This window comes from Calliopsis andreniformis, chromosome 9 (genome assembly GCF_051401765.1).
Source record: "Calliopsis andreniformis isolate RMS-2024a chromosome 9, iyCalAndr_principal, whole genome shotgun sequence".
NCBI lineage: Eukaryota > Metazoa > Arthropoda > Insecta > Hymenoptera > Andrenidae > Calliopsis > Calliopsis andreniformis.
The window spans coordinates 4496678-4524055 of NC_135070.1; the positions used below are offsets into that span (position 1 = coordinate 4496678).

Here is a 27378-nt window from a genome sequence, read left to right on the forward strand (position 1 = left end):
CCGTTGTTAGAAGTTCGCTGGTCTAATTCTTGTAATTTTATTTTTAGGTATCGCCTGCTTTTACATAAACCAATAACAATCGCCATTTTTGCAATAATTATACCATATTTCTTTAAATTTCTCAGATTGGTAAATAAAGCAATTAATACACAAGAATTCATCAAAAAATATTTTAATACAAGTCCACAGAGGTGGGTAGAAAAACAATCGTGATAAAAAAGACATTGACAGTAAATCTACTATTTTTAGAACCAGTCTCGTTTTGATCTTATGAAAGTATGCAAACTTCGTGATGCATACGAAGGTGTGTGTGTTTGTGTATATGTATAATATAACAGTTTCGTCGGAATCTGCAAAGTCGTATAGGCTCCAATTTCTTCAGCTAGAATGTCTCAATAGCTTTGACATTATTAATCTTTTTAATTTCATAGATATCGATGTGTATTTGTTTTTTCCATCAAATGCTTTGTTTCGTTCCCCTTCCATTTATAGCACACTGAGTCCATTCAGAACAGGTTGCAATCTATCCATAATTTTCTGAACGACGATTCCAATCCTGAAACGCTTCAGGGCGATTCGCCACTGTACGTCTTCTCTGAGCCATTTCTTGTTTGTCAGATCAGAGAACCTTATTCCTTAAGCGTCCTAGGCTTTCAATTTCAGTTTCCAAAACGTCGCCGCGCTAAAAAATATCGAAGAATACGTGAAGATAACTCTAAATTTAAAATCTGGAGCTTGATGCAGAGAAATGACACGACATTGTTATACTATGTATTAAATTTCCTTCATTTATAACGTAATTTAACTAAATTCTCATTATTCTGATAAAACAAAGAGAAAGAAGAAGGTTCTGTAAAAAACTTAATTTGTAAGAAAATGGACTTGGATTGGTCTAGCTCTGAGGTAAGTATGAACACAAAACTATTTTCAATAAAGCAATGCATAACGACTATGCATTCGTCAAGAATTAAACTACGCCGTCCATGCGAAATCTCAACGATATCAGGTCGCTCGTCTGCGCCAGGTTTCAAAATGAAACAATTAACTAAAATACCTGCAAAAACTCTGGTGGTTTACGGGTGAATCCTACGCCAGCAGGTGTGCCAGTTAAAATCACATCTCCTGGTAGTAGGGTCATAAATCTGAAAATGCGATATATCATTGAATTTTTGTAAATTATTAAATAAGCTACATGGAATTAAATGTCGTAAAGTAACCTATACATACTGTGAAATGTATGCGACGATTTCTTGGGGTTTAAAGATCAGTTCGCTGGTGTTGCCATCTTGTTTAATGTTACCATTTACCCACGTTCTCACGGATAAATTGTTGATGTCGCATATAGCCTCCTTAGCAACGACCGCTGGTCCAAGCGGACAGAAGGTGTCCATTGCTTTCCCTAGGAGGAACTGACCACCATTTCTCTTTGATTTCTGCCAGTCGCGCGCCGTAATATCCTGTGCTATCGTATATCCGAAGATACAATCTTCTCCTTCGTCCTTGTTCAGTGCTTTGCACTTTTTACCGATAACTATCGCAAGTTCTGCCTCCCAATCGACTTTCTATAGAAGAAGAAATAAAAAAGAAGTACTAGTGAGCATCTAAATAAAATTCTTATTTCTATGTTTTCAGATCTTTAATATTCTACGAGTGGAGTTATTTAAATGTTAGATCGTTCACTTTAAAACTATAAACTACGAATTTTTGAACGTCGAAAAGCACAGAGCGATAAATCACAACTACAGTATTTGAAAAAAGTTTGAACTTCGTGGTGCAGTTGTTATAGCACAGTGGGACTTCGATTAATCGACTGAACACCAGATTCAAAACTGAAACATTTTTTTAATGGTCAATTTTTTATTTTCTGCAAAATATTGTTAAACCATGATTTGAGTTTTAATCAAAATCTTACTCTATTCTCACCATTAACACAGTAAAGAATTAGAAACTTGAATATCACAGATTTTAGGTAACTACGATTCGATTAATCAAGATCCTACTGTATTATAAATACCAAACATGCTTTCATAGTATTACGAATTACGATCATCAAGCTCAACATGTTAGGAAGCAGTCACGCTCAACCATCACCACCGATCGTCAGCCACTGATCAAATTTCAAACATAGAAATTACAGGTTCAATACAGTAATTATATCTAAAAAATAACTCATAGTAGATAATTTGCAAGTAACATTATTATTGCTCAGATATAATTACTATATTGAACCTGTCGTTTCTACTTTTAAAATTTGGTTGGTGGCTATCGATCGTTGGTGATGGTTGAGCGTGACTGCTCCCTCAGACATTTTGTGATAATTTTAGAGACATTCTAGTTCGGTCAATGGAATACAAGCTAATTCATTAAATTTTGAAGCTACCATGTAATTCAGAAAACAGAACTGACTCATTCTTTCTTCTCTTTCTCTTACAAGGGGTACGTTCCTATGATTAGCTTTCGAAAGTCCGTTAACTTTCGTTTACGTAATCAAGTCGAACTAAAAATAAGCGGTCACGGCTAACTGAGGATAAATGCAGACGATTCTTCGGAGTTGTGTTTCGGATCGCTTGCGATTATCCCGTTCTTGAACTTACGTCCGAGATAGGAGGGAGCATAATATTGTCGCGTGGACCGATGATGTTGCTAGGGAATTTGCTGAAAACTACTGGCGTCTCTGGCGGCGATACACCTTGTTCCTCGCAATGGCCACTGTAATTGAGACCAATGCATGCCAGCTTGTCCATCCGCGTCACCGGCGCCAAGAAGTTCACCTCTGCTTCCGGTATCACGCTTCGTCCTTCTGCTACTATTCTGTAATCGTGTAACTCTCATCAGGAAAAATATTATATTTCTCATTCCTTTGTTTCGTAAAAATTAATTCTTATTTATATTGTTATCATTGTTAAGTTATTATGCAAATGTTATTCGTTAATTGCGTGAAAGCAGTTGCAGGGTATTTCAAAGTTTGAGAGAATTCTGAGTTTACTTTAATCCTTTTTTTTTTTATGATATTGGTTTCTGTCTGAGCAATTATGATGTAACAAGAGCTACGTACATTCGTTTGCACAATTATGGAATTATGTAAGCCATTGAATACCGTCTGGTGATCAATACATGCTTGTCAATTTGAAACTAGTAATTGTGTTATATTTTTTAAAAGGAAACCACTCTATACAGATTGTATGTTTGTAAAGCTTGAAGTGTAACAATGCTATATCTCAGTTATAATTTACAATCGAGTTATAATTCTTCCGATCAGATTAATTCTGAATTTGAATCAATTTTTCTAAAAATTTGAGTAAAATGATTATCATGTTAAAGAAATGCCGAATGAATTCTATTTATTTTATACGATTGCTGCTATCTCAATATTAGGAACTATATGCAAAGTCTAATGCAGTAAGGTCTGATATTATATGTATGTAGTACATGTCTATTTGATTGATAAGAAAATTTTGTAATAGATTGGAACGTATTATAAAAAAAATATAAAATAGAATGAAACAAAAATTAAGAAACACAAATCTTGGTTTCTTACATATCGACATATGTGAGTACAATACTCTACAGTACTGTGTTGTTATAAATTGTATTCGTTGTATTTTGAAATTATTTAAAGCAAACGAGCTTTGCTTGTCATACATTATCACCCACATCTTTCGAAAGACCATAATGGGGTACTAGCGAACAAGTTGACGTTACAGACTATAAACTCGCCAGTGAGACGTGAATCTATAGTATCCTGAAGAGCACGTCTCATTTACATTTTATCACAGACCATTGCCTTAGATCAAGTTTATAAGCGTAATATGAGTATTGAACAGGTGTAAAATACGACATTAAAATATAACTGCAGAAAGATAACAGTATCATTGTTGCGATCATAAAACCAAGCTTTCCAAACATTAAACATCCAGTTTGTATGCTGGTTTCTCAGGTTACAGCAGGATACGATGGTATAAACAATAACACTAGTCGTGTGATAGGCTCTGTTGCGCGATTGATCGCTGATCAATGGCAACTCGATCTCACAGCAGCAAATCATCGAGCGAGGACGTCGAAAAGTTTTCGAGTCATATGCCCGAAACGCTTATCTTTACGTCAGTAACTTTGATAAGATCCACGACGCGAAATGAATCGTGCCAACAGAACAGAGGTACACGTATGCGAAAGAGTCATTTAGATAGTACGATCTCGAATCAACTTGCCAACTCGATAAAGGGTCGAGGATACGTTGCATTGTAACAGTAAAAAAATCTTGAACTTACAGAGGCAAAACAATTCAATAATTTAGAATAATCATGGATAAGTCATTGCTCCTCGGAGCATCTTTCGGCGAGCAAGAGCAAATGAGCCACACCTTTAAGAACAGCAATCGCATAATTTTAATAGAATCCTCGAAACAGTTCTACCACTCTATTGTATGGCTTGTGATGTCATTTGCTCTTGGCTCTATCAGTGATCAAGAGCACTCTTATTCTTGGATCTGTGAGCAACCAAGAATACTCTTGCTCTTGGATCTGTGAGCAACCAAGAATACTCTTGCTCTTGGATCTGTGAGCAACCAAGAATACTCTTGCTCTTGGATCTGTGAGTAACCAAGAGCAGTTTTGCTTTTGGTTCTGTGAACAACTAAGAGCACTCTTGCTCTTGGCTCTGAGAACAATAAAAAACAGTCTTACTCTTCGCTCTGTGAGCAACCAAAAGCAGTCTTGCTCTTCACTCTATGAGCAACCAAGAGTATTTTTGCTCTTGAAAGCCTGGTTGCACAGATCTGATTGAAAAGAAGCCCGTTTAAAAGGAAGATATTAGGGGCGCAAAAGGGACATTTTCACACCGAACATTCAAAGGGACAAACCTCTCTATCATGGTCCACAGGTCTGATTCATCTTCCCTAGGGAATAAAATGGTTCACAATGAATTCGAGCAGCGGAAGTCATCGCGGAAGCATGTTAAGCTTTCTGTTAGATGTAATTTATGCTGATACACTATCGATACGCATTACGTATATTTATCGAAATATAGAAGCAAAGCATTTGGAATGATTTTTATTATAGGCTATTTGTAAGCATGTTAAATTCTTTAGATTTTAAAAGTTAAATCGAAACATGATTATGTGGTCGCTTGAGGTTACTACCTAAAATTATACTATAGAGAGTGAAATTTTAAAGAGTGATTTTACATACCAAAATAAGATTAAAATTAAGCATGACAAACTATGTTTAACTCGATACTTATCCTACTGTTGGTATGCATTAGCCAGATCAAGCGCAGCAATATCAGTAGAATGGGTCTTCAAGTCAGACACACTTCACGTTTACTTTAGGCGTTTTCTCAATTACTAATAGCTTGGAAACGAAGCCAGAAACGTAGTTTCGATATTCTTGATTTTTCTCTTATTTTTCCATGTAAAATCACTTAAAATTTTTGACACCTGTTATCGAATACTCCGTATATGAGTTTTATTTGCTGTTTAATCGATAAGAAGACTAATATAAATTTTGTGTAAAAAGGTAGCAGATTGTGTAGCTGAAAAATGAATGTGATGGAAATAAGTCTACCATTAGCGACCCAGAATGGCAAATTGCTTTTGTTCAGACTATAAAAGCTACGTTAAATATGCAGCTTTCACAACTCTTTTCATTGTTTCACTACCTTTAGAAGCAATAGCCTAAATACAGGATAATTTGCTGAAAACAGGTTCTAAAAATTGTTTTTCTAAATAATCGTGGTTGTAAAAGTAAGGCAAAGTAACACAAGTCATGTGTTTCTATTTTCAAAATATTAACGTTCTATGTTTTGAATTTTCATTCTTTATCATGGATTTACATTTTATTATATTATTGTTTAACTCTGTAATTTAATTTCCTTTTTCTCAGAAGGAGAATTCTATATTTAAGAGTTCAATTAAGGCATAAACTCAAATTTTTTGGAAACATGACTTATATCGTTCTGCCATATGGCTTTAACTATAGATAGATGCAACAACAAAAATTTAATATTACCAAAAGTTAAAACTCATCTTTGTTCACTAAATCACTTTATACTCATCGACTAATTAAATTTCCTCAATGATTATATTATCTTTCGTGATGAAGTGCTTTCTCCACGAGCATGTTTGCATAGTTTGCTCGCTAATCAACTGGTCAGCGCCAGATAGTTTCGTTATGTAAAAGTTCTATCTTGTCGTACTGGCTGCGCCTACCTTTTCGCCTTTTTCAGGAGATCGTCACCACCTTCAAGGAACTTTTTCAACGTATTAGGAATCCGCGAATCAACTGCGGAAACCGCGATTATGTCTCCACCCTGTTTCAGCTGTACCCCCAGGTGTTGGGGCCCACCATTTTTGCTGACGAACTGCACGAACCTGAAGAACAAAGGATAAAATAATGCATTAATTCGTTTCACGTATCTACTGTGGATGATTGAGACTTAAGCTTGACCTTAAATCTCGCTTGACCCTAAATATAATGCGTTTTTATCGGCAAATAAGTGACGATAAGGCTATTGATAATAATTTACAAAAATACAGGGGATTTTTTATGCTTAAAAAGCATATTTTATTCACATATGTAAAAATAAATATTTATTTTATGCAAATACGATGTTTAGTTACTGTAAATTAGCGTCTTCATATAAGCAACGAGCTAATGGGAAGACACCTTTTAGAGTTCAATTTATGCACTGATGACTTGCTTTTACTTAGTTGACGGCTAAAGCAAAACATTTTGGGAAAATAATTCCAAGAAATGGGAGAAATAATGAGTTTTTATTTGAAAAGTACAGTAATATTTTTTCTATAAGCATACTTTATCAAAGACACAAAATAACTTTTAAACATTGTCTAATTTCATTATGTGGAAAAAATGTGAATTTCTGTACATTTTATGCTTTCTTCAAAAATATAAATTTGATTATGCATTAATTTGTACATTCTCCCTTTTGTATATTTTATTAGTTTTTTATTAATTATTAAAAATATTCATATAGTTTTGAATATGCAACGATCTTTTAAATGTTCTGATACTTCTGTAATTTTTTGTTTGGCATTCACTTAAGAAATTTTGTTACTTTCTGATATTTAAACAATTTAGATTTAAGTTAAAAAGTAATTTAGACAGTGACGGAGCGTTTACGAATCTGTTATTCGCGATGCATACTACTTGTTGCATTTAAACGACATTCTATGAAAATAAAGGCGAATTCATTGATATTACAGGCACGTGAAAAAGAAATTCTGTTCTCGTTATTATGCTGCTCGCGTATGTACATTAGAAACAATCGATCCTCTAAAAAAATACCTTCGATCGATACTGTTTGATGGGTGTGTCTATGCAGTTCCCATAAATTTTCCTATATGTCTATGAAATTATTATATTTGACGAGTTGTTAAAAATCTTAATGATATTACTTTCATAATCATATAGTGCCCATGATAAAATTAGTTGAATGCACATCGAACGAAATAAAACATTAGTGAACTGGTTGTGCAACCCGAAGAGTGATATATCTACATGAAAAAATAAGTCGAAAATATACAATAAATTATTTTGATATCATATTTCGTTTTCGAGAAAATTGAGTTTGAATTATGATCACGTGCAAGCGTATCAAAGTAGTTTTAGGTGCTTGGAGGGTACATGAAGTAAGGGGAACATTCAGGGTCTGACCATTGACTGTCTGTATTCTCTACGGTGAGCCCGAAGTATTCTCCTTTCCCCGCTTACCTTTTGCATGCCAAAGCTATACTTCGGTACACTTGCACTCGGTTAAAATTCAAAGTCAATTTTCTCGAAAACGAAGTACGATATTAAAAAATTTTATTCTTCATTTGCAATTTATTTTTTCATATAGAATTTCCTTTCTGTTTGTACCATCAATTCTATTGTAATTCTGAATTAAATAATAACTATGAACGAAACTATTACAAGAAACTCACTCAAATGAATATACTTGCATTTACATTTTATACATTTATTTACTGGCACAATACTTAATAAAGATAAAATCATATGAACAATACATATAAAAAGAATGAAAACACCAAGTTCATTGTTCTGATACGTTGGAGTAATTCATAATCCAAAGCCCAAAAATTGAGAGAAATTGAAGATTCATAAAATATTTTAATTCCAAATGAATCTACTAATCTTGAATTTTTTGAGTTTACGTAATAGATAAGATTAGTTAAATTAATCATTCTTAAAAAGAACAATAAGCCTTTAAAAGCAGTCATTCACAAATATGGGGCAACTTTATCAGCGATTTTGCTGCCATCTGTGCTACTTCACATACGTGCTTATTCCACATTGATACCTATACGACACAAAAATCTCGTAAGCAAACATGCCACTAGAATCGATAAGGGAAAATCAAGAGGTATAGGTAATACCTGCAAAACTTAACTAGATTTTAAGACCGGTTTGTTCGACTAATTTTCTCTTATTCAATAATTGAGACTGTTTGCAGAACACTTACAAATTTGATTAAAGTTAGATCAAAGTCGTGTGCAGCATATACTTCTGAAATTTAATCAAATCACTGCATACTACTTAAGTAAATAATATTCTGTTCATGACGCTCATGCAGTACTTAATATACAATATCGCTAATTATTATCGTTATTTACGTGATACATTCGAATTAACCGCGATATAAGTCTATAAGGTCTTAAATTTGGTAAGCATGAAATCGAGAACAGTACTACTTAATCCATTATTACTTTTGTGTAGAAGATAATACGTAACATAAATTGCACTCATTCTAAGTTCGTATTTTTAGTATTATTATGTAGGTATATCTTTCTACTGTATCAGACCTTTATTTTCTAAAAGTAGGTATTTTTTGGAGTTAAAATCGAAATAAATGCATTTTCTTAGACCCAAATTTTAGCAACAGACATTCCTTGCCAATTTTCTGTATATTCAAAATACGAATATATTGTTTTTTATTTTAAACATAATCGTAGGTTCCTTCTTATTTTTCTCATATCAGGCGGGATATTATAATTACATTTTTAATCTCCCGGCAAATTAACGTCGTATTTGTGTTAACGAACGCCCCCTCGATTCTCGCATTCGCAGACACGGCTACGTTCACCATGAACTGTAGCCTTACGTGCACAAATTCAGACTGATTCGGTGCCGATGACATAATTACATTTGATCGAATTTATTTACGTGTTTAATCCAAACTACACAGTCAATTGTCACGCGGAATAATTTCTGCATCCCTCGACTAATCAATCCATCTAGTTCGTCCACTTGAAATACCAGTGGACAACACCGTGAGGGTGAATATTCATTACGATCTTAAACGTGAAATCACGTCTGGAAGTAATCTCATATATAACATGGTATATCTCGAAAACCTTATTATTGGGATTACCAAACGACTCTCGATGGTACATAGTAAAAACCGACCCCGATATCGTTTCTCCAATTTCACATTTGGCCCCTGCAAAGTACTCTCATATTAAATTGATCTACAGTTACTTTCTCTGCACAAGCTTGAGACTTGCAGGAATAAGAAGGTATACGCAAGATTTCGTGTGTTAACATCGCGAGCCATTTCCAAGCATATCGATTCCTTCGAGGGTGCAGGAAAGAGTAAACGAAGAAAAGGGACGCATATAGATTGAAGACTTTACGTCCACTCAAAAATTCCGCGCGAAATTTGATCACCGTTCGGGAAAGCCAGCTTTTTTGGGTCCTTTTGGAAATGTTTTCGCATGGATATCTTATGAAAAGTCTGGGCAGATTCCTGACTCACCTCATGTCGAGCGCGCCGCTCATAGAGAAATTCCTGCTAGCGGCGAAATGCGCGTTACTCTTCTCGTGACACGAGTTTCGAAAGGCGAGGCAGACTCTGCCGAGTAAACGCAGTTTGCCGCGATAAGGCATTTTTTGCGGTGATAAATACTGTTCCCGGCGTGATAAAACGTGCGACGTTCGGCACCTTCTCCGAGGAGGAACAAAGAGCGCTGTCGGCAAATGACAAAAGATAAAGTACTCGCCGAGAAGGACGAACTACGACTGAACGCGTTACGCCACTCTAGCGTTCTCCAAGTCCGTGGTGGGAGAGGCCACGTGATCCCGGTAAAAAGTGATTCAACTTCGAAAGTTGCCGGCGATCGATTCGATTGCGATTTTTCAAGGTGCCCGGAAAATTAATTGATACTTTAATCGTTGACTGTTAAGACTTCGCTGGTAACGAGTTTTGTATATCAATATCACTTAGCTGCGTATAGTAGTGCGAATTTAAACGAAAAACTGAAGTGAAATTGTCATGCTATATTTGTTATCGGCAGTCGTGAAATTATTGATGTAAAGGTTCTCTAAGTTATGAAGCTTCATTTTTTAACTAATATATGTATTTATTAGAGGAAAAGTAACCTCTGTAGAGGAGAATGTTTCAAAATTTGTTTAATATCGTTCTGTAGCTTATTTATTGAGTGATTTTTCTTTGTATAAGGCATAGAGTTATCAGCGAGCTATGTGAAATATAATTTAATTGATTGTATGATCTGAATGTATTTGGTAAATATTGGCTCTTAACTATTGTCACATGTGCAGAGTATTCATACTAGAGTGGGCTCAGCGATTAATATTTAACAGTTGATGACTGTGTGACAATCATCATTTGAACATTCTATATTACGTAATTGATTTTCAGGCACACAAAATATTGTTAATTACTATATATTATAGATACAAACAACGAATAATATGAAAAAAGAGAAAATATAAGTGTGTTTCAATTTGGTGTATAATTTTAATATAGATACTTAATATATTTATTTTACAAAAGTTATATACTGTACTAAATTATTTAAGAGGTAGTGGCGCCTTTCTTGTATAGAGGAACTCTTCACGTTTATGATATGGGTTGTAGGGATCATTCACATAATAATGTGGTCTTTTCCAATATTTTGTTACCATTTTATCCAATAGAGTAGATTGTGTTGCGTTAACAAAAACGTGCTGCCTCAGTCTACGTTTTCTTGCTGCACTTTTTCTCCACATTTTTCTATCTCGTCCAGCACGTGTTCTAATCCATATACCCCTGTAATTGAATAAGGTGTTAAATAACAAATATTATAATAAGATTCAATGTTCTTACCAATTTAATCTGTAAAACCGTTTAAGAACAGTTTTCACAGTTTTTCTTTTGCCTTTTCTCAGAGAAAACTTTATAACTGTCCTTGTTGGTGTTGTAATAGGTAATACTGGTGGTGGTACAACATTTTCTACATGAGGTGTACTATAATTGTAACTATGTTAGTTTGATAATTCATATTACATTAGTCTGTATAAATTAAAATTATACTTTTACCTAAATATGGGTTTTGTTTCATTATTATTGATATTGTTCCACCTATTAACAACAGAAGAAAGAGCACCAAAATATTTCTGTTGTGCAGATTGAACAAGCAGATATTGTTTAGATGTCACATTTATCAGGCCAATAGCATTGGTCTTTGCAGCAATTCCTATAAGACAAAACAGAAAACGATTATATAATAAACTAGAAACAAAGAATCTAATTATACATAATTTATTTTCTCATTTTAAACTCACTGTTATGTTTAGTGTATTTCAAAATTATTTAAAATATACAAATTCTATTTGTTAGATATTATTATTAATATTTTTGATAAGATTAAACTGGACTACCAATGCACAAATTTTCCCTGCAAACTGGTATTCCTCACTAAAAATTTGTCACTAAATTGTGAACTTAGAATCAGAAAATACTGTGCTATTTAATTCGACTATTGAATAAACGCGCTTCTGGTTACAATTCCGCGGCATTCCTTCTGTTAGCGATCCGAAATGGCTCTGCTCTATGATCGAACATAACCTATGACACGAACTTGGAACGATTATCGCGCAACGATTCATTGAATTCGAACGAACAATGGTTTAAAATGAAGCCAACGAACTATCATTTAGTTAGTGAAAGTTAACGGTGGTAGAACCTTGACGAAACTCAAGCTACGTACCTCGAACTGCGCTGGTAACAATACGCAACATTCTTCTTTTCGCGTAGTTCCGTCGGTGACCAGCTGTTTTGTGCCGTCGTTCCCTTTTTCCTTTGGCTGCCTGACCGGCCACCCGAAAGATGTTCCGAATTGGATTAAAATTTCCGTGCAACGGTCTAAATAGGGTACGTAAAGTAAGTACAAGGGGCCTCGTTGTATCCTTGTGAACCAAGCTTCTTGACAACGCGTGAATTTCTACCGAAGATGCGATGGAAACACGAGGAAGAAAGCGTCGTTCGTTGTGTGCCTATTAGACAGATTAGTGTTGCGACGTCTCACTCAATAATATTTCATATTTTACTGTCGTTTGTTGCTGTCCTAGCGAACGACGACTTCTAATTCATGTGAAATATCGTGGCCGTGTCACGATTACGACATTTTCGCGAGTTGTCAGTGAATATTTCCGCGGACAAAAGCAAGGTTGCCCGCCTCGTGTGACAAGATGGCTTAAATATAGGAGCTTACATAATTCCAGACGGCTTTCACTGGCATTGTTGTCCTTTCAGATCAAAAAACACGGATCCTCCAGACTCTATTTGACAACTAGGTGTTACGAGACACGTGCACGAGTTAAATGCGAGCCGGAATGGAGGTGAGTCGATGAATTACTTTGTTTGTGTTTGATAGTGTATTTTCATGATTATGAGAGCTGTCATCGCTTTTAAAACGAGGAAGCGTTGTGTCGTTGTATATTCTTGACTCTTACGAGGATTGTTTTAATGAATAGTTATATATTTTGTGAATTTATGAATATATTTTTGGGTTAGGTATAGGTTAGGTTATGTTTGAAAGGAATATTTTACTTGTCTGGATTGCAATTTTTTATTTGAGCCTGTGAAGTTTTTGGTTTACCTTTCAATGTTTTTTACACAGAATATTATTGTATAGTTGTTGAATAAAATGTTGATGCGTAATAATATATATTTAGTTATTACAAAATTAAAAATAAAGATATACATATATTTTGTTGCGTAATATCAGAGAGAATGTTTTGAATGTCACTAATTTGGGAGAGTAAAAATATTTGATACAAGCATAGTTATCTGTTTTAGGGTTTTTAAGGATGTCAAACTTACGTCCAGAATATCTGGACATAGGTATTCAACAGATTCATCGAAAAGGTATTCAGAATTTAAACTTGGATGCATGTTCTTGTTGTGTTACATAACAAAATTACATGCACTATCTATTTTAGTGTATGAATTCAGTCTCCTTTGAGCATTACCTTTATTTATTATAGGTTGAAACAAAGAACTATACACATACACATATTACTAACTAAATCAATAAAATTATAGTTTATCTATCCCATAATGCACAGTTTATATAGAAAAAAATATTTCGTACATATTTTTTCATCATACATTATATTGCATGGTTAAATATGTCATTTAAATGTACATCAAAGGAATGAAATATCTTACATGACATTTTCTATAACAGTGAGAAAAAACGAGGCTCTGGACCATTGTTAACTCTAACTGCAGTGGCAATAGGTGCTACAGGAGTATTGTTTTATGCTAAACACAACCCAGAATTCCGTGCAACTCTTGAAGGATGGGTACCTGGCACGGACAAAACGATTCAGATCATCTTTCAGGAGGAATCATCTTATTTCGATTTCATCCGTGCATTCTTCGAAACACTCAAACAAACGTGAGTATTAACTATATATTCACTATAAGATGATGTTCTATTATTTATTTTATATTAAGAATAAATAACTTTTTTGTTTCAGGATATTAAATGCCATGTTTGGAGAAGAGTCAAAAGAAAAATCAGGTGGGACTTTTCAAAAAAGATTAGATTGCATGTCCCTTGAAGATTATATACGTGAGCCCCAATTCTAATACCTGAATCCTTCTGCTCCTCCTTTTTTTCTTTTAGTTACTTATAATATAAACAAAACGCTTTGTTGAAGGTAGTAATTATTTTGCTTACTAACATTTTACGATAACGTGTGTACTGTAGCGCCGAAACCAGCTTTTGTACCACTGGTTGAAAAGAAGGAACAGTCTCTTAACGAACCTTACACTGAAATAAGATTAAGTAAAGAGAAAGGAGAAGAAATTGAAGTCGGTAGGTTTTTTTTTATGTAGTATACGATATTATATAATAAATTCATATAGAAAAATAAACCAAAACGTGTGGTACTTTTGTAGTGGCTGAAAAACCTGTACCACCTAATAAGGATGTACCTCAAGAATTAATGCCAGAAAGTTTGGTCGAGTTAGAAACATCTTGCGGTAATACAGCATCCAAAGCTATTGCGGCTTATCAAATGGCAGCGTGTGCTATTAAAGATTACAACCAAGATGTAATTCAAGTTCTGGAGAGTGCTGATTCGAGTAGCAGTTCAGTGTGGAACAGGTATTTTTTTTGTATAGTATTTTATGTATTTTCTTCTCTTTACTTACAATCTTAGTGCTATGAATAAGATGCTTTGTTATTGCAGATTGAAAGACACGACGGAAAAGAGGAAGCAAGCGGTTAAAGAGGCAGAAGGTCACGCTAGTGAAGCACTGGAGTCGCTGAAGAGAATGTTTTCATTAATTGACGATCCCAAATTTGATGCACCATCACATATGAAGACAGCTGCCAGGAGAAATATCAAGAAAATTTTGGATGACGTTGATGAGGCCAAAAAGAAGTATGAAATAGAAGTGCAAACTGGTAATATTTCGGAACGATACTGGAAGCAAGTTAAAACGGCTCGCGAACATCTTAATAAGGAATTACAAATACTCTTTCCGAATATTAACATTCATGAGAAAAAATTAGCCATTGACGAAGATTCCTTGGACCTGTTTGTTCTACATATGTACAATAAAGTAAATACTCTTCAAAAGGAATTGGAAAAGTTAAGGGTGAGTACTACTAAAAAAAATCACAGTATTAAGATTCATATCGAACAATAATTTTGCAAAATGCTTAGATCGTTTACTAAGTTGTTTTGTAAACGCTAAAACTATTAAATGTAAGGAAATAATTGTATAAGTTCGGATTGAATATAATACTACAAATAGAATTACAACTTTGCAAGTATTCATTTTGTGTATTTCTTGAAATGTTGTGCAGACAGTCAACGAGACCAAAATAAAAACAGCATTAAAGGCGTCCGGTGACGCTGCAACTCAAGAGAAGCTAGATGCATTAGTGTGCCTGGAACTGGAGAAAGAGAAATTAATCCTTGAGGACCAGCTCAACAAAAAGGTAAGAGAATTAATTCTGAAACGTGTTCTTGTATAATAAACTACCATGGTAACTTTTACGCTACGAATGGAAGTACATGGTATCCATAGCGTGGTATTGTGGTCGCGTTAATTCGTTTACGGCCTCGTGTATATATACATTTATATACACAATTTATACACACGATTATCTAAATGAAATAAAGGGAAACTATCACGTGAAACCAAGAAAGATTCAAAGCGCTGCAGCGATAACTCATACGTGCTACCGCGGAACTTTAAAATTTATGTTTCCGTGCCGCTTCTCGTTTTAAAATAACGCGTCTAAATCCAGGAGTATCTGAGAACCACAAAAATAACGAAGTGAATGTTTTATCTTGGACAAAGTTCAGACTAATATCGGGTAATTGATGACTGACTTTCAAAATAGATTCAATAAACGTTGTCAGCGAGGCGGATATTGCATTGAGGAGCGTTAGAAGCCGTTCTCTGTGGAGCGGAAAGAGTTTGGCATTGGAAAAGCCTGGCGTATGTTGTCACATAGGCACTATGTATGTCTACACACGGGATGTGACGTATTCCGTATCCTGCAATCGTGTATGTACCTGCGTATATCTATCGGTTTGGCACTGAGAGAGGGACGCGAACGGGGCGGAGGCACGATTCTGCCACCCTTCGGGCTTTTTATCTATTTCCATTTGGAACCGCGCCAATATTTCGCTAGCGAGAGGCAATATTATCTCTTTAGACTAGACTCGCGGTATATTCTATCCTGTACCCGAATGGGGAGTCGTTGTGACTCCCTGTCGTCATAGTTGTCTGACGATCCCTACCAAAAAGGGGCTCGAAAATAGTTTCTGTACGTGGGAAAATCAACTTACGTTGCTTCCACTTTTGGGATTGGCCTGATCTCAAATATTGGAGATGATTGTATCAGTTATTTTATTAAGGATCACTAGATATTTACTATATTTTACTGCTATGGTGGTCTGATAATTTATTTCGTGGTCTTTTCCAATCACTCGGCATTTAACTAAGACTACTAGAGTCGCTATGTACTTACTACACAGGGGTCCACGCTGAAGCAGGTCTCCTAAATATTTCCTCTGTTTTTAATGACATGAAAATTGTCCAAAATCGTCATTATAATGCGAATGGTTTTGATGGAAAAATATCATGGAAGAACAATCTTTAGTGTAAGATCATTTTTAAACATTTTTTAAAATTTCGTGTTATTAAAAACAGAGAAGGTGTTTAGGTGGCTTGTTTCAACTTGGATACCCTGTATTTTACTGTTATGGTTCTCAGAAAATTACCCTTTGAGTCTTACAAAATAAGGAAATATTGATTTATTTCACTTATATGTTATTAAGATTTTTTTTTTAATTTAAAGTTTAGGTAAACATAATTATACGAGTAATTAAATAAGGATTTTTATATGCACAAGTGGCAAGAACCATAGATTCTAGAGCTTTTTAAAAGAATCAGTAAAAGATAAGAAATGTTTGAAACACAGTCGAATATTTTTCGCTAATTTCAAGATTCGCAGCACAGCAAGTATTCTTATAAAACCTCATCAGATATCATGATAATGAATTTAAATTAACCCAAGGAAATAATCAGTCTGTCCTACGAAGAAATATCCAGGTACAGTCGAGCCGAATGTTCCATAATTAAAACTCACGAAATAACATAGTCGTTTCACTTGAACGCAGTGTGTCCTAATGTTTATTTAATCTTTTATTATCTCGTGCCTCTGACGTTTAATCGAACGTCGCTTCTGTGACACACCGATTAAACGAAAAAATTCAGAACGATAATTGGAAGAAATACGTGCCTCAGGTCGCGTATTTGACATCCCCCTGGAATGAAATTTTCTCGTTCTCTAGAGAACGAATCGATTAAATTTCCATCGCTTCGAAGATCGTAAACCCGCGGAACTCATAAAAACGTAGATAGCAGTTGGCGTTAAATGATTCACTCTCTTTAGTATTCCAACTTCACGAGACTTTCATATCTGTTTGTGCCCAGACAGGAGCGTTAAAAATTATCTTTTCACACGTTCGTTGCTCTGTTTTCCTCTGACTGCGCACAGAGGTAAGCTGTTTTTCTGTTCCGTATCGCGTCCCAGAGGATTCGAAGAAATCTTTAACTTAACTGTGCCGGCGACGGGGGCCCCTGTATTTGGTTTTACGACCCAACGTCCGATTCGGTCGGAAAAATATCACCGAAGGAAGCGTCGCGTGGTCCAAGCAGCATGTCGAGGCATTAGCGTGTTTTACGGAGGTGCATCGTAAATCGAGGAATTCCTGCGTTAGGGGCAGATGTAATCGGACGTTCTCGATCTTTTCCTTTCATCCTTATGCGAGCACCACGTGAAATCGATCCCGCTGGCCCGTGCCTTCTGGCCCCATTACGGATGCTCTGGACTTTATTGCGAGAGCGTGGAATAATTTAAGAGAGCGACTGGAATGTCTCCAGGGACGTCGATAAAAATTTCACCTTCCCTAACGCGATTTTAATTTCGACGTTGCCTCTCGCCCATTTGCTCGACTCGTTTCACCATCCACTAGATGTTTGCCAGATTTTAATTGTCGCGGTTTTAGGCAGTCGAGAAGAATCAATAGGATTTCGATAAAATAAGCTCCTTCAGAGGGAGTAGGGAAAGGATTCGCGTAATTCTAGTAATTATGGTCCTTCGCTTTGTTCATCCTGACGTTTAGCGTCTATTGAGATGAATGTTGCATGTCTCGGAAGCTAACTGTCGTTAGTGGTTATGGAGATTGTGATTTGACGGTGCTCGCTAATAGCCTCGAATTCTTTTCTTTCTTATAATTTTTCTTATTTGCCGATACGTCGAAGGGAATCCACGGTTCTCGGGATAGTGATATTCGATGCCAGTGGACGTTGATTTGAGACAAATCTGAGATTGAGTGGTCGATGCTATCGAAAATGAGTAAAAGACGTGGAGGTTTCGGAACGACGAATGAGCGGATGATTGATTCTTTTATAATTTAAATTCCTTTTTATGATGATTTCCTTTGTTTGAGATCATGAGGAGGATGAAAGGGAGTTCTTTGGAAGAAGTAGATTAGAAGTTTTTGAATTTGGTGGAATTTTTATATTAAATAACACTATTCTCAATGTATTAAAATATTTGTTTCTACTAATGGACTGAATCAATTTTTGGTAATTTTGTTAATAATTGTAAGGGGTATCAGAGTATCTAATATCGATAATTATGAATATAAGTTGTCACCCAACTGTGAATGATACAAATGTTGAATGTTTTAGAAGGATAAGCTGTGTCCTTTGTAAAGGTTTTTCCTTTTTAATTTCGATCCTTATTTAAAAGATGTCATTCTTTCTTTGTTTTTGCATTTGAAGAACTAATTTTACGTTGTCGATGATCATTAAGTGAAATGAAAAGTACATATAAGAAAGTATTCAAATTTTTGAGAAGGTATGGGATTGATTGAAGTAGTGAAAAAGTTATTTGAAGTGATTAAACTACGTATTTATAAATTCCTGAAGTTTACAATAATGTGAATAAATCTTCTAAAAGTTCTGAATGTTTAGAGAACTTACGTATTAAGTATTTTCTTATTATAGTAAGTTTAATAATACGTCTGACTATAGCTGACTATTACTACTTGTGCATTCTACGTACTGTGTCTTCTACATAATTTGTCTTTTTTCTTGTTCTAGATATCATTTAAAATTACCAGTATTATTAACTAGAAATTTTTTCATGAACGAAAATCTTAATAAAAATACACTGTGATTTATTGTTAAGATTTTTGTTACTTCGATAAAAAACTTCTTTCTCATTATACACATTTCGTTAATGAATTCAACTATATTTTCTACTCTAAAACTATTTTAAAACACAGTTGTCAATCACTCAAAAGAAATATTAAAATTTTATCGCATCAGCATTGCGTATCCATAAAACTCTGTGTCCTACTCAAGATCGCGTACACCAGGGTACTATTTAAAATTCTTTGCAGGAAATACGAATGTCATACATATGCTGAATAAAATTAACATTTCCCGCAAACTATTTTCTCCTGACCTTCGAGTATCTAGACGCTCAGTCTTGTTTCAGCGTTAAAAAGAGGCAAGAGAAAGAGAAAGAGATAGAGATCGTATTTTGCATTCGTTCATCTTTCCTCGGTGAATTAAAAAGGACTTCGTCCTGGGTTGAGAACCATCGGCGTTGAATATTAAAATATCGACTAGTATCGAGAATTCAGAATCCAATCGCGGCTATCGACACCAGGCAAACCCGCCTCGACTGAAACTATTACGACCGGATGTCTTTTCAGTCGTCGATCGGAAATGGACTTATCGATCGTCCGGCCATCAGCACGATGTTATTAAACTCGACCCTTTCAGCCCTCTTTCTAAGGAGTGGGGTTTCTCGAGCAGAGACATTCGAAAGGTCCGATTATCGCCTTAGACGCGAGTTCGACTAAGTTTCTGGCCAGAGCTCGAAAGTTTTTCCGCGGGAGATGTGAGGACAAAGTGGATCGACGTCGCGCACACGATAAACGCTTAATCAAAATCTACGCCAATTCCCTTGAATTAAATCCACTTCTGAGGAGGAACTGTTTTCCTCATGTTAGATATCCGCTTCGAGAAAAATTGGGTAGGCGAATTCGCTCTTGAGAGGCTAAAGATATTGGGTACTATAGTAAGTAATTAATATGTTATTATCGAAGTTCGTGTAATCAAGTTATTCTATGAGTACTATTTTCTAGTTTTAGACTTTGGTGAAAAAATTGGAATTACGTTTAATAATTTCCATCTCACCCATATGTGGACAATGTTTGTATGAGTATAAATACAATTTATTTATTTGATTATGAATAGAGATAGTTGTGCATTAGAAGAAGGGGAACACGAATAAATTATTATGAAGGTAAAGTGAAGTCAGTGTTATTTAAAATTAATTATACATGTGATAGACATTAATGAATGTAGTGTGACAGTAAAACTATTAAAAAGAGATTTCAACGATTTCAGTTGTCATTTATGAAAGATATTTAGATTCTTTCACTTTCAGTTTAAGTAATAGGTGAAAGATAGAGAAAGGTAGTGATCAGCTTATTAATGATTGATTGCATTATGTTTACGTTAGTGATAAGATTTGGTTGTATTCATTTTTTTATATTTGAAATAGATTTCAGAAATTATAACACCTACATAAGGGATAATAAAATACATATCTATAATACTCGTATATTTATCTTAATTTTGAACATATTATCAAAAGTTATACATGAGTGTATTTCATGGTAATTGGGTAGTCGATAGTAGATTATTTTCTACAAAAAAGATTTCAAATATTTTCTGTTTTATTTCATACCATATTTCGTGTATCGCTGATAGCGTTCAAAATATGAGATATGTACATTTGAAAAAAATATATTTTCAAATTTTATAGTATAGTAATTTAGTATACATATAGTGTACATTTCAAATATTGACGTTTTGATATTTTATACGTACATATACTGCAATGATCTACACAGATTTCTATGATTGACTGTATCGCTGTATGTCACGCTTTTAATATATTCATTTAATTTACTTTCTACGCGTTCTTTTTAAAAATCTTAAATATTGCATTTCATTCATACTTCTCTTACATTTCTAAAACATTAAAAAAAATTACATAATACAGTAAAATCTTAATTATCCGAATTAATTACCCATCGTCTCTCCTATTCAAGGAAATTTTTTACTGTATTAACTATCAAAATACATGAAAAATAAAAAAATAGCCAGTAAGAGAATATTTCAGTTTTGAGTGTATTGTTCGGTTGATTAATGGGTTTGCTACATCAATTTCTGTATGACTTACTAGCGTTCAACTTCTTTAGTCTTCCCAGAGTCAGGGCACACCGCTTCCAAAAATAATATCCCATCGAATTGCGAACCGACTTATTACCAGATCCAATATTTTACTCTTCGTTTTCATGATCGAGCGTTCAGTCAATCCCAGGTTCTTCCTGCCCGATTGGGTAAGCTTAAATCGATCAGGGCGCTCTATTTCCTGCGGATTTAGCCGATCCTCGGTCGAGTTATCACGCTGGCTGGCCGGGGACAGCGGGCACGGTGCTGGTTTTTGATTTTTCGAAAAAACAGATCGGAGAACGATGCACTGGATTAGCGTCGTTCGATGCCGGATCGTTCGCTGATACGGGGGGATGAAAACCGCCGATGCGTTCTTTTTTTTCCTTTGCTTTTGTACACGGCCAGCCATCCGATTAATTTAATTTCCGCGGCGTGGGAAACGCCGCCGCGGTGTCAGAAATCATATTTCTCGTTTTTCCCACTCTTCCTTTCGCCCCGCCGCGGCGTTTTGTTTTCGTTTCGCCTCTGGCCGATACTGTGTTTGCTAGGTGCCCCGTTCATCCTCCTCGCCGCTGATTCGATCTTCGTAAATGTGTATCGAGCGAATTTTCGAGCTCACCGAGGGCAGCCCTTGATGGCATACTCGGGAAAACTGGGGTCGATTCAAAAGGTGCTCGATTGCATTCCGGGTGCAGGAAGTGGTTCGGTTTTCTTACTGTCTTGTTCTTCGAATTGCTGCTGAGGAAGCGATCCTGGCGCATATACCTGTATACACTGACTCATTAATTTGTTTAAGTAGGTTTACCGTGTTCAGTTATTCAAATTCTGGAGATACTTTGTATTTTGTGTTGAAATTGAGGAAACTTGATGAGAGCTAAATATATTTTGAATTTTAAACTTTAGTTGGTATGATAGAATAATAGTATCTCCAGGGTGTTCCAGATTTAAGGTACAAAACTTTGTAAGTGAATTGTACGGATGCAGACAAGAAGAAAATGTTATATAAATATGGGTTGTTTAATACTTTATTAGACAGTTACAGATAAAAATCTGAAATTCTAATATTTCGTTTTGAATAACTTAACTTTTCACGTTTGCTATGAAAATTAATAAACCGTAAAATGTAAATTTGTTGTATAGGTATTACTATAAATGACATTTTATAATAGAATCGTAATCCTATCACAATATAGTCATATTTTGTCATCATATTCTATGGATACAAATCAGAAAAAATTATTCTAGTGAGTGTTCGACAAGAGGTGCCAAATTTTAAAGGGTGATTCTACGTGCTGAAATAAAACGAAAATGAAGACAGACGAAATTGCGTTTGGGACTTCGTTTCCAAGTTATTAGTTATTGAGGAAGCGCTTGAAATACACGAGAAATGTGTCTGACTTGAAACTTATTCTACTGGCTTCGCTGTATTTGATCTAGCGCACGTTGCCAGTAGAATAAGTCTCAAGTCAGATACATTTATATTATGTGTATTTTAGGAGTTTCCTCAACAATTAATAACTCAGATACGAAATACCAAACGTGATTTCATTTATCATCATTTATGTTTCATTTCAGCATGCAGAATTATCCCTTAAAATTTTTGACACGTGTGTTCGTACACCTTGTATGAACGTATAGCATGTATAAACATAGAAATATTATTTAAGGTCGTTTAAAGGTTTATTAAAAGATTCTGAAAAGAGTACAAAATATAAACAGAATAGTTTTAGAACAGAAATTTGCCTACTAACTGAGGTTGTCTACAGCAGAATAACACTCTCAGAAACAATGCATGCTCCATCTCAAAATGTTTACTATTTTTGATAAAACAAGATTGACAGTTGTTGAAAATGAAATTTATTATCCAATAAATGACTATTCAATTTAACTGAAGGCCAGTTTTCATTTTCTTTGATCTATTCATACTCACATCAGGAGAATGATTATTTAATCACTGACAAGCATGCATTCCGTAGTGAGCTTTTTAAAAGATGGTAGTTCATTCTTTAGAAAATGTAATTGGCAAGTGACCTATTTTTACAAAATATGTTTTCTTTATTTCCACTCATAGAATATACATGGGTAAAACTTGCTTGTTGAAACTGGAACAATCTGTATAGTATAATGTTATTATCAAAGTAGTTACGAAGTAACTTGCTTCTACCGTTCAAAATACACAATCCCTTGTCAGCTAAAGCCTCCTCTAATATTACATACTGCAGTGAATAGTAACAGTACCTTGTGTTCTAATGGAAAGTAACGTAAGTGTTGAAATTGAAAAATTTTGTTTTCTATTTAAAAAATGTTATATGCGGTTAAAAGAACGAAATTCTAACAAAAAAATCTTTCTTCAATTGTGGCATTTTTATCCTACTTTCCTCAGGAGCGTTTCAATTTAATATCAAAACTGAAAAGAATTTCTTCCACTTCTCACCACCAAGCACATTTCCAACTCTATATTAACCCAGACCCACAATGCTTTTCGACCTCAGCATACTCAGATTCTTTCATTAAACCCCGAAAACTGTACAAAATCCTCCAAGCCACCGCGTTCACCGCAAACTTGAGGTCCGTACTTTAACAAAGAGGGAACCTTTTCACATAACCTGACCCCTTGTGGAATCGAATTGTCCAGACGAGACAAGGTTAAAGAGAAAAGTCTGGGCGAAAGTGGGTCGTCCACGGGGCATTAGCTTAACGGGACTTTGATTAATTATCCGCGCTTAAGGCATCCCACTAGTCGCCCTCGTTGGCAAGTGACCCAAACCCCCAAAGTGTGCCCTAGAGCCTCTCCTTCCTTCGTCGTCGTTTCTGTCCTCGTCGTTTTCTCTCTATGTCTCTCCTCGATACTCTCGCCTTCTCTCGTATCTCCTCGATATCCTCGCCTTGTCTCTTCGTCTCTCATCGACACTCTCGTCTCGTCTCTTCGTCTCTCCTCGATATTCTCGTCTTCTGTCTGACGTACTTTGTGCGAGCCACGCTCACGGGATCCTTGTTCCTGGAGTCGCTTCGGGAGGCCGTCAGGGCCACCGGGCACATAGCTTCTGTGTGCAGAAGCCCCATGTCAATAATTAACGCTCGAACGACTCGGGACAACCCTGAGCTTCGGCCCCTCGCGAGAGGAAGAGAGATCGCCGACACGTACGTGAACATCAGCGGCCTGGAAAGCGTTCGCCGTGATGGGGACGGGTCCAAATCCTCCCATTGCAACGTACGATCGCCTCAGGGCTCGTTGTTCCTCGTTGACGAGGGCTAGTTCCATTAAGCCGCCGATAAGCTAGCGTTTCGCAGTGGCACGGGGTGACAGCCATCGGGGCACGACTGGAGATGATGATGCAGATTGTTGGTTTTCTGAAGGTGCAGCTCCACTGAGGCAACAACGAGCAACATTTTGTCGCTTCTCGTTGCTGCATGTTCCAAAACGTTTTCAACCAGCTGCAACTTGTGGAAACTTTTTGTCCACGCTGGATGAACACAATTCAAGGAATATTTGAAGTTTTTCCTTGAAGTTTCTGCATGAGTTTTAAATATGTTGCTAATGGCGATATTTTAAGTAACTTTTTCCTTTGCACCAAGACCAGGTCTATTTTAGTTTCCGAGATATTGAGGAAAATATACAGGGTGTTTCATGATATGTGGAATCCACTTGGAGAACTGATTTTGTACGCCTAAAAACTGTGAAAGAAGTTCATATAAACATATGTCCCATTTGTCTTCGTTTATGAGATATAATGAATTTACAGTTTTGATTTTGTGTTACCTATACTATAACTACCCTTAGAAAAAATGATCATAATGACCATCTTGTGTTTGAAGGCAAGCCTATAGGGCTCCATTATCACTTCAAACACAATCTTATACGATAATAGGAAATGTTATACATAATATACAGTGTTAAAAGAAATACTTTCACTGATAGTAAGACCTGGACTAATTCATAGAGTACAGAAATTTGCTGAATCCTTAAATAGTCGTATGAAAGATATTAAGCACTATTTGTAAATAGCGTTTACAAAGAATTGCGTTTCAAAAAAGAAAAAAAGGTATATAGCTTAAGAGTACAGTGTTTACTTATACATATATTTTATTAGTCAATTGTACCAGTTATTTTAACCGTTTTAATAATTTTGGTTTAGAAATAGGGGTCCTGCTTCAAAAGTTAACTATTTTTATACTATGTTATTTTTTATTAATTAGAATGCAGTCCATTTGTAAAGAGAACAGATGCAGAGAGAAAATGAATTAAATTATTCACAGTGCTGGCAGTGCGACAAATTGATTAGTTGAGTCAGAGTGACTAAAGATATATATTTATAACGTGAAAGCTACTGTAAATATGAAGAGTATCAGACAATTTTTAAATGTATGATACATTTCTTTATTCCATAGTGAGTAAAAGTATATTTGTTTTCAAAAGTTTGTAATCCTTTTACAAGCGTATAATGACAAGTTACTTTCAATGTGAAATATAAGTACCTAGTGTTAATCTATCAAGACCCAAAGTTATGTAAACGCAACATTTCACTCATTGTTTTTCTTCAGTGAATTTACATTATTGAAATCTGTTTGTTCATGTTACTGTCACGAAAAAAGATCCCAAAAATTAGTTTCATATTTTGTTACTATTTCTCCTTTCTGATCTAAATTCTATAACATTTTGAAAATTGAAAAAAATTTGAGTATTTGTAACACCAGAGTATACTAATTATTTGTAGGTCATAGACTTCTCTTTCTGTATCTTTTCTATTCACTATACATATAGTGTCTATCATTATAAAATTACTCTTATTTTAAAATATTATTATAAAATTGTCATTGATAATAAAGAAGAGTTATTTTTGGTTTATCAATCTTAACCTCTCTAGAAATTTTCATATTTGGCAACTGAGTTTAAGAAAGCCTTCAGTCTTCGGTCAGTGTTTCATAAATTTGTGTAAAGGGTGTACTTGGCTCAATCTTCAACGAGAAACAAAGAGGACGAAGCAGTAGGCTACTTAAAAATATATATATATATTTTTTCTCCTTCCCTCAAGCAAAACTCGATGAGCCCTCGGTTGTTTTGTGCTTGTTTACGCCCTCGTTGGCGGGAAGCGTGTCTTGAAGTATAAGGGGTGGTTTCGTTACCCTGTCACTCTGGCTTTGTCCTACATCGCTGGAATGTTTCCTCTTTTTAGCACGTTTTAAAACTGCAATGAATTTTAACACGATTTTGGATTTAAATATTTGCCAAAATATTTCTTTGCTCAAGAGATAATTGTTTAATTTATATTTCGTGATACTTTAAAAAGGCACCCTTTTCTGTTGACTTGGGAATTTTTATATTATCCTTAGAAATCTCTGTGCTTCATATTTTGCTTTCGTTTAATGTTCTGTGGGTTTATTCGAAGCTCCACGTTTAGGTGATTAGCAGAACTAAAGTTGAAATAAATCTAGAGGAACATCTATTTTGAAAAAATGAATTGAATTGAATTTGTCGGTAATAATTTTCAGAAGAATGTTTAAATTAACAACGAAAAAACACAGCAAACCTGCAAAAGGAAAAGCAAATTTAAAAACAGTTTCTCGCTTTCCACAATAAGTGGAAGCAGAGTTTATCATTTGCTCATCTCAGCTATAGGAATCTTTTCCTGTACGTGAAGATTTCAAGCTGATTGGAAAACCAATAAATACGGAACGATTGAAGAGTACGTACTACAGCCCGGCGAATTTTTCTGTTGCAGCTGTTGGAAGAACAGAAAAAGTTCGAGGACGAGTTACGACGACAGTTGAAGCTGCAACAGCAGGTGCACACCGATTATCTTCAAGAAGCGCTCTCAGCAAAGGAGAAGGAAACCCAGAGGATGGTGAACCGTGCACTGAGCGAACAATCCGAGGCTGTCTCGTTGAAGTACAAGGCTCAGCTCGCGGCGATCGTCGGCAGGTTACGTGGCCTCGAGACGGCGTTGAAGGGTGAGTTTCCCCTCATTTTTCTCCTTACTCGTAAAGAAGGGAAAAGCAAATGAGAAACTCGAGACGAGAGCAACTAGAACTCCACCAAAACGTACAGTAGAACTCACGTTTTGTTTCCTTAGCGCTCCGACTGCTGCGTTTCTCCATGCATAAGTGATACTCTTACGTGCACGATTGTGAATAATATTGATTTACACAATCGTAGATAAGGTTGATAAGAATTATTAATAAACACTTCTAGAAGAGAAGAAGCATCATAAAATTGGTAATGGAATTAATTACATACAGCTTTATTTGAAATCGGAATCGCTGCACACGTTTCAAAGGTTTCCC

At 35.4% G+C, this 27378-nt stretch overlaps 3 protein-coding genes across 7 annotated transcripts in view; 1 reads left to right on the top strand and 2 right to left on the bottom strand.

The window, feature by feature from the left end:
* Positions 1–13: 13 nt before the first annotated feature.
* Positions 14–10020, bottom strand: LOC143183942 (oxaloacetate tautomerase FAHD2A, mitochondrial). Of its 2 annotated transcripts, XM_076385780.1 has the most exons (7): positions 9772–10020; positions 6206–6367; positions 4859–4894; positions 2595–2811; positions 1228–1562; positions 1055–1142; positions 14–682 (listed from the first exon to the last, which is right to left on the bottom strand). In XM_076385780.1, exons 1-7 carry the CDS (start codon positions 9900–9902, stop codon positions 620–622), a joined length of 1032 nt encoding a protein of 343 aa, XP_076241895.1. In that variant the 5' UTR covers positions 9903–10020; the 3' UTR covers positions 14–619. The 2 variants fall into 2 exon arrangements, with proteins under 2 accessions (XP_076241895.1, XP_076241896.1); XM_076385781.1 differs by lacking the exon at positions 4859–4894.
* Positions 10021–10749: 729 nt separating this feature from the next.
* Positions 10750–12145, bottom strand: Mrpl35 (mitochondrial ribosomal protein L35). Its single transcript, XM_076385782.1, has 4 exons — positions 12005–12145; positions 11335–11491; positions 11122–11262; positions 10750–11064 (listed from the first exon to the last, which is right to left on the bottom strand). The coding sequence occupies exons 1-4, from the start codon at positions 12033–12035 to the stop codon at positions 10827–10829; spliced, it is 567 nt and encodes a 188-aa protein (XP_076241897.1). The 5' UTR covers positions 12036–12145; the 3' UTR covers positions 10750–10826.
* The window catches only part of Mitofilin (inner membrane mitochondrial protein mitofilin), an 85490-nt gene continuing 70166 nt past the window's right edge, over positions 12055–27378 (top strand). For 2 of the 4 annotated variants that reach the window (XM_076385776.1, XM_076385775.1), the window contains exons 1-10: positions 12078–12177; positions 12550–12635; positions 13096–13164; positions 13487–13699; positions 13782–13825; positions 14015–14122; positions 14206–14413; positions 14499–14910; positions 15122–15256; positions 26817–27045. In XM_076385776.1, the coding sequence (XP_076241891.1) occupies positions 12124–12177; positions 12550–12635; positions 13096–13164; positions 13487–13699; positions 13782–13825; positions 14015–14122; positions 14206–14413; positions 14499–14910; positions 15122–15256; positions 26817–27045 (1558 nt within the window). In that variant the 5' untranslated portion in view covers positions 12078–12123. Of the gene's footprint in view, positions 12178–12549; positions 12636–13095; positions 13165–13486; positions 13700–13781; positions 13826–14014; positions 14123–14205; positions 14414–14498; positions 14911–15121; positions 15257–26816; positions 27046–27378 lie in introns of all 4 variants that reach the window. The other 2 variants (XM_076385777.1, XM_076385778.1) reach the window with 2 other exon arrangements.